General features: G+C 46.8%; 1 protein-coding gene and 1 long non-coding RNA gene across 9 annotated transcripts in view; both read right to left on the bottom strand.

Annotated features, from left to right (window-relative positions):
• Window positions 1-8,506, bottom strand: part of LOC122430623 — a 34,771-nt gene extending 26,265 nt beyond the window's left edge. The window contains exon 1 of the long non-coding RNA XR_006266357.1: window positions 5,397-8,506. This is a non-coding gene — a long non-coding RNA (uncharacterized LOC122430623). The remainder of the gene's footprint in view (window positions 1-5,396) is intronic.
• Window positions 185-10,443, bottom strand: DEDD (death effector domain containing). 8 transcript variants are annotated; one of them, XM_043451330.1, is made up of 6 exons: window positions 10,301-10,442; window positions 8,514-8,546; window positions 2,559-2,947; window positions 2,254-2,343; window positions 1,812-1,958; window positions 185-1,058 (listed from the first exon to the last, which is right to left on the bottom strand). In XM_043451330.1, the coding sequence occupies exons 3-6, from the start codon at window positions 2,881-2,883 to the stop codon at window positions 682-684; spliced, it is 939 nt and encodes a 312-aa protein (XP_043307265.1). In that variant the 5' UTR covers window positions 2,884-2,947; window positions 8,514-8,546; window positions 10,301-10,442; the 3' UTR covers window positions 185-681. The 8 variants fall into 8 exon arrangements, with proteins under 8 accessions (XP_043307265.1, XP_043307240.1, XP_043307206.1 ...); XM_043451305.1 differs by having other exon boundaries at window positions 2,254-2,361; window positions 2,559-2,942; window positions 10,301-10,438; XM_043451271.1 differs by having other exon boundaries at window positions 2,254-2,361; window positions 10,301-10,437.
• Between the last annotated feature and the right edge of the window lie 5,544 nt (window positions 10,444-15,987).

The following is a 15,987-nucleotide window of genomic DNA, read 5'->3' as shown; positions in this document are numbered from 1 at the left end:
CACAGTTGGGACGGTGACTAGGCTGACCTAGTCCTCTTACCTATTGTTCCTTTGAAGAGGGTTTAACAGAGAGGGAAAAGGAAGGAGCCACACCAGCCAGAGGTTTCAAGCCATGGAATGGAGGAAGCGAGGCAGAGAGGAGCAGCACCAGAGGCCAGGAGAGAGTGGAAAGGGCCACAGCTTCTTTGTTTTTTAAAAATTCTATAATTTGGGAGAGGGTGGTGATTAATTTCCAAAATACACTTCAGAGTCCCACCTTCCACACAGCTCCCTACTGACAGCCCTTTGGTTTTTCAGACAGAGTTTAAGAGCCCTCATAAAGCCAGAAGTACTGATAACCCCTCAATGCACCCAAAAGCAGTGATCACTTCAATCCCTTACAAAGACTATGGTCTGTAGCCTTTCTTCTCCCTACACATTTGTCTTACGGCTCAGTGGCAAGGTGACTGTAGAGACACACATGAGGGGGTGAGTGGAAAAGGGAAACAAGGGGAAGCCCAGGCACATGGGTGCAGGGAGGGGTGGGGGACACCACTTCCATTTTTCTTTTGTCTTTTCCTTTAAAAAAAAAACAAAGGCAGGGGTGTGATTGGTTGGAAGGGTAGAGAACAAACCCCAGCACAGCATGTAAGCTCCAGAGGTGGGTGGTGAGAAGTCCCCAGAGAAGTGAGAGGGAAAAGGTCAGGGCAATGCTTGAAGCATCAAGTTCCTCAGGAGTTTCTGCCGGCCCAGCTCATAGTCCTCCTCGTCCACGTTCACCAGCAGCTTGATGGCCTCGTGGCCCACAGCCTGCTTGAGGGAGTCTGTGATAAAGACGCCTTTAAGCGCCTCTAGTAACGAGCCATTGATGTAGTCGCGCCAGAATGCATCGAGGTAGGTGAGCTCAGAGAACTTGATGTCACAGATGATGGAGCCCAGGTCCCGGGACTTGAGGATGGTGTTGGCCTGGTTAAAGCGCTCAAACTGGCGCTCAAGTGGGTCCTGCTTGTTAGAAAAGACGTTGCCCTGCAGAGCAGTCTCATGCTGGCAGTATTCAGCCCGAACCCGCAGTCTGATGTCTGTGGGGAAAAGAAGATGCACAGAAGAGATTGCAGTAAGAGTTTAGTTTACACCCAAGTTTTGAAAAGAACGGCAGAGTAGCAAAGTTGGGAAGAACACCTAACAGCTTCTCTACCTCTTCCCAGGACTAGTTCTTTTCTATGAAGCTCTGAAATCTCAATTCAAGAGGTTCCCTTAAATGGGAACATGCCGAGGTCAGATTATTTCCATCACTCACAAGTAGCACCTTGATTTGAAGAGATATTTTCCTAGTTAACAGAAGTTCACTTTAAGATTCTATCATGACTTGAGTCATACTACAATAAGGATGTCATAACGGCAACCCTTTCATCTAGTTATTACTTAGAAAGAGTTGAAATGAACTCTGCCACAAAGACAGAGTCCTCCACCCAGAGACTGTAACATTCAACCTCACTGTGCCACAGCGATCAAAGGGAGGCTTGCTCTAAACAGCATAAGCTGCCCAGTGTTCCGAGGCTTCCCAGGTGGCACTGGTGGGAAAGAACCCACCTGCCAATGCAGGAGACATTAAGAGAGAGGGATTGGGAAGATCCCCTAGAGAAGGAAATGGCAACCCACTCCAGTATTCTTGCCTGGAGAATCCCATGGACAGAGGAGCTTGGTGGGCTACAGTCCATGGGGTTGCAAAGAGTCGGACATGACTAAAGCAAATTAGCATGCCCAGTATTCCAGCAGTTCTCTGTATTTCCCCTCCAGTCTACTCCGCCTCTAGAGCCCTTGAGCTTCCTCACCGCATGTCTGCTTTTCCTTGGGATCTGGTGTCACTGACTTCCGGCGTTTTCGCTGGCTCCCAAGTGTGGCTCTCCCTCGAGCTGGCCGCTTGCTACACATCTGAGGGCCCGAAGTAGGGCAGCACACCACAGGATAGTGGGGAGGCACTGACCAGAGGGTAAAAAGGGACACACAGCAGGGGAAAAGCAGAAATTGAAACAATTCACTTGGAATGTGGAGGGATCCTTTAGACTTAGCACTATAGCAGTATCAATAATGTGACTTGAAAGGCAGACACAACATGGGAACCATTATAGGACCTAGATGAAGCATTAACACCTCATCTGATTTTGAAGGAGGGGCAGATATGGGAGGGACAGTGTCCTTTCATTTAGGCTGGCAAAAGATGGGTCCAGCGTCCTCTTTCTTGATTATGGGAATTAGGGAGAGTTAGGATCTCACCTGTTTTAGGGGGGTGGGGAGGCCTCGGCTCTGGGTCGCTGAGGGCTCTGGGTGTCACATAGCGAACTGATGTCTCCTCCAGGTATTTGTCTACAAGATCAGGGCACACTGTAGGGGGAGAGGGACTCACTCAGGAGAAGGTACACCCTTCCCTTCTAGTCCAGTCCTCCAGTGCACCTCGCAGCGTCCTTCTCAGGACTCCCCGGAGTCAGCGCCTCCTTCTGCCTGGCCTCCTGTGCTGCTTACTCGGGGCCGCCCACAGCTCTCCCCTGACCCCAGCGTCCCCGCCCCAGGGGCACCCTCACCAGCCCGTCTCCGCTTGAGAGTGACGTAGGGCAGCAGGTCGTGGCGAGTGATGATGCGCAGCAGCTGCAGCACCTGGCGGAAGTTGCTCTCATCACAGCGGCCCTGGCGCTCCAGGGCCAGTAAGAAGTCACGTCCGTTCCGGATGAGGCCACGCTCGTGGTCGTCGATGACGTCGACAAAGAGGAAGGAGAGAACGCGCACGTCCCTGTGCGTCAGGTGGGTGCCCACGATGTCGAACATGCGGTGCAGGCTGTAGAGCCCGTGCTCCTGCTCACCGTGCTCTTCGGGCCACACCTGGCTTGCCCTCCGCTTCAGGCCCGCCATGCTGGGGGCTCAGGCACACAGCGCTTCCCAGAATCCCCGCTCAGCAGCCACAGTCCCCACTGTACTGGAAGGACAAGGGAAGAACCCGTGAACCACTCGACGTCAGGAACGCGTCTCAGCCAAGCCTGTACTCTCAGAGCCTAACACTGTGTAGTGCTTAATAAGCCTTTATTAACTTTTACAAAGTTGTTGATTTTTTTGGCTCACTGTGCAGCACATGGGATCTTACTTCCCTTGATCGGGGATTGCACCCGCACCCCTTGCACTGGAAGCATGGAGCCTTAACCACTGGACTGCCAGAGAAGTGCCTATAAAATATTTATTAAAAAATAAAGCCTAGAGCTCTCTATATTCAGCAGATGCTGCCCTAAGTCCAGATCTTACTAGAGAAAGACAGTCACTTCCGCTAAGGAAGACTCACTAATTGCGATTTTAGTGCTACATATTCAGCAGACATTGTCCCAATTGTTCCTCTGGCCTCCAAAATACTGCTTTTGGTCCTGTGTGCTCTCCCTGACAGTGCCCCCAATCAATTTATCCCTTAAATGAAAGCAAAATGAAGAGAAGTAGAAAATTCACTCTAAATTCTAACACAGAAGCTGCATCAGATAAACTTAGGGGCTGACAGCAGAGAAACTGAAAGTCTGAGCTAGTTTTAATTCTGCCTGTATTATTAACAAACTGCAGCTACGTGACCTTAAGTAAGTCACTTAACTTGAAAGCCTCAGCGTCCCCGTCTACAAAACAAGGAGGAAAGAAACTACTCCTTGGAGTTATTAAGAACCCAGTGGGAAAATGCACATGAAATCGCCGTAAAACTTATCTAACTTGTTCGATTTCAAAGAGACAAGCATCTTTGGCCTCTGCAGCCCAGACTCATCCCTCCACAGACCCATCCTCATTTCTCCTACAATCTAACCAAGTCCAGGAGAATAATTGCTGAGAAAGTTAATCAAATATCCACCAGAACTCATGGATTTAAATCAACAAGCAGCACTAAGCTCCTACACTGAGCATGCGTGGGATTCTCCTACGCCACCTGTGCTCTCCTGATGTTCACACCATTTGGATATACGCCCCTTTCTCACCTTTCCTCATGGTCGTCATCTACCAACCCCCTGTAAATGACCAAGCACAGTCCTACATTTATTATGTATTTTGGCATTTGATTCACAAATTTCCTCCATCACTGTGAGTAATATCAGTGACCCAGCTAATAACCAATCCTCAAGTCAAACAGCTTTCATCTCCTCTCTAGTCACTTATATTTACTACCCTACCAAGTACCACCCAATACTACTACACCCTCTGACCACAACCTCCAATCACCCAAACAATTATAAATTCCTGTTGATACTACTTTCTATTTCTTAAATTTGCCTCACCTTTCCACCCCCTACTACTACCACGCTGGTTCAGGTCCCAATAATCTCTCACCTGGATTACTGCAAAAGCTTCTTTAAGGGCTCTCCTTAAAAAAAGGGGGGGGGCTCTCCTTACAACCAATCTTAAGCTGTCTAAATCCAATCCCTACATCCAGCTGAATTATCTAAAATGCACAACTGACCACATCACTTTTCATCTTAACACCTCTCCACAATTCTCTCCTTGAGTTTCCCAGGTGGTGCTAGTGGTAAAGAACCCATCTGCCAACGCAGAAGACATAAGAGATGTGGGTTTGATCTCTGGATCAGGAAGATCCCCTAAGGAGGACATGGCAACCCACTCCAGTATTCTTGCCTGGAGAATCCCATGGACAGAGGAGTCTGGCAGGTTACAGTACACAGGGTTACAAAGAGTCAGACACGACTGAAACGAATTCGCATCCACAATCCTTTCCTTACCAATAAGAACACTCCAGATTCCTTACCCAACACACCAAACCATCCAAGATCAGGCCTTTGTCACTTTTTATTTCTCTAACGTTAATCATCTGTCTATAGTTCACATACATCACACAATTCATTTCTCTATAACTATCTTTAGACTATTCTCTTTGCCTGAATGGCCCCTCCCTTCTTTTCCATATGCCCCATTACACCTTTTTTCAGATGGCTAACTCCTACTCATCCTTTAAGAGTCAGTTCAGGACTCCCTTGGTGGTCCTGTGGTTAAGAATCTGCCTTCCAAAGCTGGGGATACAGGTTCAATCCCTGGTGGAGAACTAAGATCCCACATGCCACAGGGCAACTATGCCCATGTGCCCCAACAGAGGATCCTGTGTGCCTCAGCTAAGACCCCACACAGCCAAAAATGAAATAAATAAATACTAAAAAAATACTAATACATAAATATTAAAAAAAAAAAAAAAAAACCAGTGCAGACGCCATCTTCAAATTCATTCTCTACACCCCCATGCTGGGATTAAGTAGTCCTCCTCTGTGCTCCTATGGAACACTGTTCATGTATTTCCCTTAAACCATTTATCAAAGTGTACTAAAATTATCTGTACGCCTATTGTATCTTAAGCAACTCAACTAGAGGGACTAGGTCATATTCATCTTTATATCTACAGTGCCAAGCAAAGGACAGGGGTTGGCATATACTAGGAGCAACCTGCTGCTGAACTAAACTGAACCTAAGAGATCACCACAGCAAAACCAATTAAAAACAAACTCACATAAGTCCAGGAGTGAGAGGACCCCATTAAAAGTACATGCAACTCAGGTAACATGCATATTCTCTAGCGTTCCCCATACTGCAAAACTACCCATACCATAGCAACCTACTCAACAACAATACAGGCTATTCTGTCCATTTTATACTCCAAGAAATTGAGGCTATGTTAAAAGAGAGAATAAAATGATAAACTACTTCAGAAGAATCAAGCAACTGGGGACTCAAAAAACTGAAGAGCAAGTAGGACCTGGTCCTCTCTTTCAATCCTGAAACGAACGCACAGAGTGACTCATACCCTTAAGAAAACGGGAGGTCCAACCTGGAATTACCTAGCCCCATAACATGGGTTCAGAATGTGGACAGGAAACATAGCCCATTTCTACTTATGAGAACCAGATATCCCACCCAAAGCATGGGAGACAACTGGGAATACAGCTACTCAATGATCGACTGGTTTTCCTGGTCTCTTCCTCTCTTGCTTCACCTGCTGCAGCCACTGGCTACAAACAGAGGGGACTGAAGGAAAACAACTTCTTGCTCATAGCAGCCACTTGAGAAAACTGAGCCTCCTTAGAGCCCCTACAATTTCGCCTTGTTCCTATCCCACCTGTTCCCCTTGGCCAGCTGTCTATTATGTGGATCCCAGAAAAACACAGATGGGCAGGTTTCACATTCAACCAATCAGAAGAGTAGGTTGCTCCAGAGTTCCCTAATTCAAAGTGTCCTGACTATAAACCCCAGGAAATTAGGAAGTATTGTCCCCACATACCTGGTCACTGGAAAATGAAGCAGAATACAGGAAAGCACCGTGGTCCTAACTATGTATCAATGGATGCAAATTCTATGATAGGCCTCAATTCTGAGGGTTACATCCCTAGATCTGAGGGGGAAACAGCTACCTTTAAGTTGTAGATCCTAGGCTGGATCAAAGTGACAGGAATTATCAGAGCTTCTAGGTCAGTGGTTCTCAATCAGGGCAATTTTGCCCACCAGGGGACATTCAGCAATGTCTGGAGGCTTTTTAAATTGTCATGACTGGGGAGTGGGAAGTGAGGCTGGTAATGGAAGGCAATACTGGTGTGCAATGAGTAAATGCAATGGATAATGCTAGACATCCTATAAAGCACAGGACGGCCTCTTACAACAAAGAATTATCTGACCCAGAGTATCAATAATGCTAAAGATGAGAAATCCTGTTCTAGATGGAGCATGATGAAGGGTCCAAAGAAGAAACAGCACTGTCACTTGCCATCTTATATCTGGAGAAGGAAGTCATCTGGTCCCGCCAACCAAAACCCATCAAAAACAATATTCCAGAAGAAGAGCCAGTCAGACAAAGACTCATTTAACTTAACTAAGGAGTTTCATCCCGCTCCAGCTTTGGCTTCTCTATCACCTGCTGCTGCCATTTAGGTGAACAGCAGGGACAGGGCTACGCTCCCTTCCACCCCATCCCAGGAGGTATAATCTGACCTAATTCAATCTAAATTGCTGTGAAGATTAGAGAAATGCCATCCTCTGCAAGACAGAAAGGATCTTGCACTGAAACCTTGCAGCCATCTTTAAAGTCCCAAAATGAGACCATGAGCAGACCCTGCTGCTGAGCACTTACAGCCCTTATGCAATAAAGCAAAATGTAGAAGAGGAAGAAGTTTCCCAAGGCCATGCTTGTCCTTGGGAGAAATGTCAGGAGGCTGGCATGCAGGCTAATAGGCAGCCCTCCCCACTTAATTATCATCTATGATGGCGAGTTCACTCACTCAGCAATCCACATGCGAGTTCCAGCTTCAGCACTGAAAGAACATGGCCAACTTCCTCTTAAACCAAAATATATTCAGCTTACTGTGGCAGTGAATCGGGGGAACTACCCAGAAATTATACAGAGATTCTAGGTGAAAGGCATCAGAGCAGTGAGGAGAATGTACACCCTCCAAACAGAAGATGAGAAAGAACTTCAGAATCTCAGTGCCTGAAATATTGCCAGACACCAAGAGACAACACTCCAGCAAACAAGAGTCCTGGTCCTGCAGGCTGGTTTGGGTCTATCTGAGTGCCTAACATCTAGATCACCCCTAAGGGGTTCCCAAGACTAATCCTTCATTCTGATGAATTGCTGCATTCCCTGGCACTGTAGGAGTTTTTATTGTTTGTTTTCTTTAGGTAAGCACAAGCCAGCCAAGGGCCAGCAGTCTATATGTACCTACAGGCCTTCCTCTCGATTAACCGTTGTCTGTTAGGTTTCCACTCCCAAGCAAAGACTAGTCTCACTCCAACCAGGAGTGAGATCTGTATTTTTTGAGGTATTTGATTCTCTCAGAAGCCCCTGGAAGTCATGTGGAAGAAATTAAAGAGACTGGTGTCTTAAAATGAAAACAACAGTATAGTTTCATCCCAACAGAACTAGAGGTATCTGACTCTTTCACAAGCCCTTTTAAGAGGGAGAATTTAAAAAAGGGTGATGTCTTAAAACCTGAAATGTAAAGGATATGGAAAACCTTAAAAATGACTAAGACTACATAAAGAAAGAGCTTTCTTGCTGGTAGGACCCAGAAAATGCAACCAAATATCTGGAAGTCAGAATTACAAAGTATGTTTTCAAAATGAAAATTCCGGAACAACTAGGAGAAAGAGTAAGCTCGAGGAAAAGCCTGCCTGCAGAAGCCGCAGCAGGTGTCTCAGCAATCCTCCAAGGGCAGCATTTAGTAGATATTGTTCTAGAGTACAGAATTCCATATGTTTACAAATGTTTCTCTCACAGCTGACCATGAAGACTAGACAGTAACAAAACAAGGCTGGAGGCTTGTCCTAAGACACCTGATTTCTGTTCTCTTTTCCCTCCTATCAGTTTCCAGTGACCTAAAGAGACAATGACTGTCACAAATCTTATGTACCTGGTTGGGTGAGTGAAAACCTATTTTCCCTGTCATCTACCCATTACTGCACTCAACCCTCAACATGTCATCTCCATTCCTTTTCATTGTTTGAAAACAAACAAAAAGTTCCAGACTTACCTCTGCAGGAAACTTAATTTCCCAGGTCTCTTCCTAGCACAAGGTTCAAAGCCAGCAGCAAAACAAAAACAAATAAGGGGGGAAAGTGTCAATTTTCAAGCTTTTTTTTTGACACCTCAAAGGCCCAAAGAGTCAATCTCAGCTGCAAAAACATACAGACGAGCCTAAAGCTATTTCAGTTGTAATGATACACTCTAAGCTAAATGGGAGAACTCACTTCCAACAAAGTCCCCAGGCTTCCCTAACCTTCTATTACCCAATTCAGTAAACAATACCACGTCTGAGAATGTCCAGTCTCAGTGGCTTAGGGCAAAAAAGGTCCCAAATGTAACAACTTGTGGGAAAACCAATTATCCTCTGACACCTCAGTCCTCAATCTCTTATGAGGCCCACCTACTTTGTTACACTATCAACACTGACTTCATCTTTAGATGAACCAGGAGGAAAGTGGTTACAGCAAAAGGCACTTTCTTTTCATCACTTCACTTATGAGCCCGTAACTACCCTCCAAATTCTGTCTTCACTCTTTCCCTTACCTAGTACACAGTGAGAACGAAATATCCACGGGGACAGCATCCACTCAAACATCTACATTTCACCGGGAACATTTTTTTATACACGGGTACTGACCCTCCCTCCTAGCACTAAACAGCAAAATAAAGAATCTGGAAACTAAAGCGCTCATTTAATTAGCATGGCTGCCTAGATGCCATCCTGTGTTTTCTGTTCCCTTTCTCAGACTTCAGAGCCTTGACTTTAGCATACAGAGGTCCTACATAGCATGCATGTTTCCCCATTCCGATATTCCTAACTAAGTACTTAAAACTAGGAAAGTCCTTTACTCCTTCCACAGTTCAGCGCTACCAGGGTCCTCCGTTCCCTTTCTGTTCGTAACCAGGAAAAACAAGGGAGCTTTTGGAAATCCAGCTGAACCCTCATCCAACCCCAATTCTCTAAACCCACAAGACCATTCCCCTCTGCCCGTCCCACCCGAGGAAGAGCTAAAAGGCCTGGCAATTAGAATTGGCTGCAACTGATGCTGCTTAACTCTGCCCTCTCCCTTTCCACAGGGGAAAGGGGAACCCCTGAACCTCTATCATTCGCGCAGCTGCACTGTCCTATCTCCATCCCATTCCCCTTCCTCCCAAACTTTCCTGCTAGTCTCTCACTTTCTCCATTACCTCGTTACACCGACACGCTCTCCAGTCCCCAAACCTCCGTTTTCTCCTTTTCCACCCAAATTCTCCCCTAGGCCCTTCCCCCCGCCCACCTCCAATTTAACACTTTCAGAGCCTCCCCCAAACGTCTCAAGCCCAAGCCTCACCTCTCACCTCTCCACTACACCCCTAACGTGAGCCCAGCTCTTCTCCCCACCACTTGCCACAAGCCCCTTCTCCTCCACACCCGCAGCCCCTCCCTCCCGCTCCCACCCCCTTGGCCCGGCGGGCTCCCAGCCCCGCTCCCCCTCGGCCTCTAACACCCCCGGCCCGGCCCGGCCCGGCCCGGCCCGGCCCGGCCTCGGCCCTTGTTTACGCCCCTCCCCTGCCCCACTCCTCCGCCTCGACCCTGCCTTCCCGCACAGTTGCCACCTCCCCCGCACGCCCCCTCGGCCGCTCCCCTCCCCCACCTCGCAGCGTCCCGTCACCTCCCTCTCTTGAGGTTCTCAAGCTGGACGTCGCCAACGCCTCCCCCTCCACTTTCCTTCCCCAAGCCCTTCGCGGCCCCGCCCGGCCCCGCCCCGTCCCGCTCGACTCCCCCTCCCCACTCCGGCCGCCCCGCCGCCTCACTCTCGGCTCAGGTTCGGCGCCGCCATGTTGGATCCATCCGCGCCGCGCTCCCGGGCCTGTCTCACGGCGCCGCATCCGGGCTTCAGCCGCCGCCGCCGCCGCCGCCACCGCGGGCGTGGGGGAGGGGAGAGGCGGGCGGGGGTGGCCGCATCCTGAACACCGCCTCCCGGAACCTGGCCGGTTAGTGGCGGCTTCGAGACCATAGTGAGGCATGAGCCGGGGTAGCCATGCTAGGTGAGGGCAGCCTGGCAGCGGCATTAACCAGGGAGTGGATAGCTTCACTTCGGTACCGGAGACTAGAGATTGGCAGCCATCTTGCTTTGGGGCAAGCTGGCAACGCAAGTTTTTCTTCTGTGCGGCTTTAGGGCCGTAGCAAGGCCTGTGAGAGGTTGCACTCTCTAGTGTGGAAACGTTGGTGGGACCCGAGCTGGCTGGTGTCGACTTCAAGATCCACTGAAGGACTGCGACTGGCAGCCATGACGCAGAAGGGCGGAATATTACGGGGGTCCGATTGCCTTACGAACTTGGGGGAAGGTTCACGATCTGGGTTTGACCTTTGCCCTGAGCTTCCTGGTAACCCGGACGTTCCGTAAACTTGGGTCCGGAACAGAAATCACTGGTCAGTTGCCCTCTAGGATTTCACTTTTTGAGCATTTGCTTTCTGAGTACCCGCTTCCTGAAGGAATTGTCACCTGAGCTGACTCCTGGACTGTTGGGAATTGGGGGTGGGAGACTGGGTACCTTCTGGAGCTGCCAGCAGCATGGTATGGCTTAAAGGGGGGTAAATAGATGAGTTCTGTGAGGTTGGGAGGGGCCAGTTTACGCAAGGCCACGTAAATTATTTTTTTCTAAGGGTAATGAATAGGTTTTGAAGAGTCTTAGCGGAGGTGTGAACAAATATATTTGCATTTTAAAAGATCAGTGATAGCAATGGGTAGAATGAATTGGAGGGGGCGAAGTTAGAGGCAAGAACGGTTAGGACGCTTTTACCTCTAAGAGAGACCACAGTGGTCTGTCCTGTGGAAGGGTGTGTACAGATGGGGGGGGCGGGGAATGATCGGAAATGGATTTGAGGCCGAGGGAGGAATCCAAGGTATTTATTTCCCAGTGTCCTGGCTTGGGCACCTAGGGACTGATGATGCCATTTTCGTTGTTATTTGAGATCGAGGAAGGTGGGGGAGAGAATGACTTTTAAGGGCCTGTAGGATATCCGTTAGACAATGGATTGTTACATAATGTGGGTTGGGAGTCCAAAAGGAAGGTTTAGAGTGTGTTGTTGAAACCATGGAAGTGCATAAGATGGCCTAGAAAGAGGAATACCTGCATTTAAGAGATGAGGTGAGGAAAGAGGGGGAAAGAGGACACCGAGAAGGGACAAGTAGAAAGAAGAAACCAGAAATATCAAAGAAATTGGCCAGTATTAAAGCAGATCCAAAAAAAAAAAAAAAAAATCACGTTAAGATGTGGACTACAATGTGTCCATTGGATTTTGCAACAAGTAAGTCATTTAGTAATTTTGGAGAAAACTGTTTCAAAGATATGGTGGAGTAGAAACAAGGAGGTAAATTGAGTTACTAGAAAGGCACGATGTATAAAAACAATTTTCTTCACAACGATAATGGTAAAAGGGGGATAGCAGTAGGGTATAGCATATGGGAGACCTTCACAGAAAAGGAAGGAATTGTAGATAGCTGTGGGACAGCCAGATAGAGATGTCCAAATGACAGTTGAATGTAGGAATATAAAACATGGGAGAAAATTATATTAAGTTGGGGGGGGGAAGCAAGTGCAAAAGAATACATGCATATTTATACAAGCATTAAAAAATTAGTTATGAAGAGTGGGCTTGGGAGGAATGAAACATACTTTTAATTTTAGATTCATCTTTACTGTTTGAATTTGTTTTACTGTGTACATAACATACATTACTTTTGTAGAAAGCTGCTTTTTAAAAACCTCAATGATGTATAGGCCAGAAATTCTGAATCATGAACATTTCTGTGGTTGTTGAAGCCAAATAGATTTGAATACACTCCCACAGAGAACAGCAGAGGGCTAAGCAGAGGCCTTGGTGAAGTCTAGCACTTAAGGCTTAAGTAGAAGAGCCCTTGGAGAATCTTTGAAAAGGAACAGCCAGTGAGGAAGAAAAAACCCTGGTTCCTAGTTGTCACAGAATCAGAAGGAAGAGAGTGTGTCAAGAGGAGAGAAGTTGAAAGTGTTGGATATCCCCAGAAAGGCAGCTAACAGGGAAAGTTAAAAGCTAGCTGCAAACTCAGGTTTCCTGGAAACTTGGCATAAAGGTAAAATCCATATCTTGAACTTTCACTAAATATCATTGAAATTCAACTTCTATGCTATTCCATCATTACATGTTACAGCTGACAACCCCAGTCTTTCAATGCATCTTCAAATAAATACCAGCCAATTCTTTCACCATGAATGTTTTCACATTCAAGATTGCTTCCTGTCCCATTCTTTATTAAAGCCCTTAGGCTGCCATCAAGAAAAACTTGTGTTGCCAGAAATGGTAAAGTTAAGGAATTGAAAGTAGGAGTAAAGGTTGAGAAGGCCAAGAACTACCAATCACATGGATTTTCCTAAAACCACTCAGATAGGAGGGCTTCCCAGGTGGCGCTAGTGGTAAAGACCCTGCCTGCCAATGCAAGAGACACAAGTTAGAAACCTGGTTCAGAAGATCCTCTGGAGGAGGCCATGGCAACCCACTCCAGTATTCTTGCCTGGGGAATCGCATGGACAGAGGAGTCTGGCTGGCTACAGCCCATAGGGTCTCAAAGAGTCGGACGACTTACGTGACTTAGCATATACATACACATACCCAGTTTGGCACAGAGGGGTTACTTAATAGGCACAGGAGTTTTCAGTAAGCAGGACGGATAAAGGACAGTAGAGCCAAATGGTATAAGCTTCCGAGAAGGAGTTTTACAAGAGGATGAGAGCATGATCATCTGAAAGTAGCAGTGAACTGTAAAGAGAAGGATGATACCCTGCCCCTGTTTCCTGCAGGACTGGGAAGAATAAACAGTCTCTACAAGGTTGAAAGGCAGAGATATCCATTAGAAAAAGCCAAAGCTGTCTCTTCCCCCTTCACCACCACCCCACACTGGAACTCTTCCCTTGTGAACAGCCTGCACGCCATCCTCATTTTCTTCAGATTCCTCTCTTTCTCCTAGAGGAAGAGTCATCAGGGCAGAGGTTGCCACCTGTAATGTATGGAATGGGGATGTGCCCCCACCCACATAAACTCATAAAAGAGGCAGACAGGCACTACTTAGGATTGAATCGTATTCTCTCCCTACCCATATTAGGAAGTGGGTTGATGCCTAGCAATCTTGACATCATGGTGGGAATTCCTTTCCAGGAGCCCATCTCTCTTCCAAACTTAAGCCAACCCCATTTAGAGGATTAGAGAGGAGAGGCCTTCTCTAGTGGCCTTCTCTCTTATCTGCTCGGTGCGGCCTCTGGGGAGATGACCTATCACCCGCTCACAATGGAAAGATAAAGAAAGGACTGGAACTTTTTTTCATTAGGCCTGCAAAGTAATCAATCTTCCTCTATAGGACTATTCCTAATCCTTTTCCCTGGGGCCAAACCTTAACTAAATTTTACAGATTCCAGACATTGAGACAATTGCCTGGCCAGCTGTTCCTAAGTTAGTCCATTACATGACTGCATTCATGACTGTAGGAATGTTTTCTTTTGGGGGTGGGAGCTGGAAATAAACTCTTAAAACATGAAAACTTGGGAATTCCCTGGTGGTCTCGTGGTTAGGACTCCACACTTCCACTGCAGGGGGCACAGTTTCAATCCTTGGTCAGGGAACTTAATATCCCACATACTGCACTTCATGGCCCAAAACAAAAAAACATGAATCCTCAGGAATTTCCTGGTGGTTCAGTGGCTAAGAGATCATAATGCCCTTAACAGAGAGCTAAGCAGATTTCCTGAGGCGAAATGGAATAAATGCTAACCAAACCAAGGAGACTGGCACTTATGCCCAGCACTGAGAAAAAAATATTTCAAACACTAAGACTTTTTGTTCAGTTCAGTCGCTCAGTGATGTCAGAGTCTTTGTGACCCCATGGACTGCAGCACAGCAGGCCTCCCTGTCCATCCCCAACTCCCGGAATTTACTCAAACTCATGTCCATTGAGTCAGTGATGCCATCCAACCATCTCATCCTCTGTCGTCTTCTTCTCCTCCCGACTTCGTCTTTCCCAGCACCAGGGTCTTTTCACATGAGTCAGTTCTTTGCATCAGGTGGCCAATGTACTGGAGTTTCAGCTTCAGCATCAGTCCTTCCATTGAGTATTCAGGACTGATCTCCTTTAGGATGGACTTTTGTTGTTGTTGTTGTTGTTAGTTGTAGCTAAGTAGTTGTTTCCCTTTTACTTGAACTGTATGTCATCTCTACAGTTAAAACAAAAACTTCATCTCTTGTCTAATGTTCTTTTTCCACTCTCTCCTTACATTAACTAAAAACTCAAAAAAAACTCCCTGAGAAGATTGAGAACCCTATATAGGACTCTCTTGTTCCTCCTCCTTTTATGTCCCTTTCTTTATATCCATTGCTGTCTCTTCCTTGAAGCCTCAGCTGAGAGAACATCCCTCCAGCTTTCAGGCAGGCCCCCAGGGCCAGGGGAGCCTGATGGTCTGCCGTCTCTGGGGTGGCACAGAGTCGGACACGACTGAAGCGACTTAGCAGCAGCAGCAGCCTCTGATTGGACCCTGGTTTCCATTCTTTTCTACTTCTCAATACATTCTATTCCCACAATTATCTCTTCTTCCGTTTGAATCTTTAAACGAACATCCTTCAGCTACCTTTCACATGATCCCATTTCCAGTATGTCCTGCACTTAATAATCCACTGTAATTTTCAGTGATTAGAAAAGCCTTTTTTTCTGTGCTTAAAAAAAAAAATCTCTTTGTAACTTCCATTTATTGGCCCTGTCTTTTTTCCTCTGGATCAACACATCAGAGCTAAATGTCAGCCCTTCAGAGAGCTACTGTGTCCCTACTAAGTATTTTTTTCCAAGTCCAATGGTACTACCACTTAAAATTACAGTAGATCTCTCATCTTTCTTAATCTGAATACTCTATTGAGATTGCTTTCTCCGTCTATGCTGTTCCCATTTCTGCCAGATTAAAATCTCTTTTTGAGCCAGACATTTCCTTAAAAAATTCAATACCCTATTAGTAACCCATTGTCACAAGTATACTCTTGACGCTTCCAGGCCCACTGTGATCCCTATGTCATTGCCTGGGCTTTACTCTTTAACTTTATCCTACGGTGACTTGCTGACCTGACAGTCCTCTCTAGTTCTTGGTTCCCCATTAACTCTAAGCTGCTCCAATTACTCATTTTCATTTTCATCTAAAGCATCAGGTTAGCTCTAATTTCAGTTGTATTTCTAGTTCAGTCGCTCAGTCGTGTCCAACTTTTTGTGACCCAGTGGACTATAGCATGCCAGGCTTCCCTGTCCATCACCAGCTCCCAGAGCTTGCGCAAATTCATGTCCATCAAGTTGGTGATGCCATTCAACCATCTCATCCTCTGTCGTCTCCTCTCCACCTGCCTTCAATCTTTCCCAGCATCAAGGTGTTTTCCAGTGAGTCAGTTCTTTGCATCAGGTGGCCAAAGTGTTGGAGTTTCAGCTTCAGCATCAGTC

Source organism: Cervus canadensis, chromosome 2 (assembly GCF_019320065.1).
Source record: "Cervus canadensis isolate Bull #8, Minnesota chromosome 2, ASM1932006v1, whole genome shotgun sequence".
NCBI lineage: Eukaryota > Metazoa > Chordata > Mammalia > Artiodactyla > Cervidae > Cervus > Cervus canadensis.
This window is presented reverse-complemented; position numbering and strand designations above follow the sequence as displayed.

What these genes read in the sequence shown, in the direction of transcription:
- DEDD (XM_043451279.1), bottom strand. Translation starts at nt 2,883, where the DNA reads ATGGCGGGCCTGAAGCGGAGGGCAAGCCAGGTGTGGCCCGAAGAGCAC. An exon ending in TCTCAAGCGGAGACGGGCTG is followed by an intron (nt 2,362 to 2,558) that starts GTGAGGGTGCCC and finishes CTCCCCCTACAG; the next exon opens with TGTGCCCTGATCTTGTAGAC. An exon ending in TCCCCACCCCCCTAAAACAG is followed by an intron (nt 1,959 to 2,253) that starts GTGAGATCCTAA and finishes CCCTCTGGTCAG; the next exon opens with TGCCTCCCCACTATCCTGTG.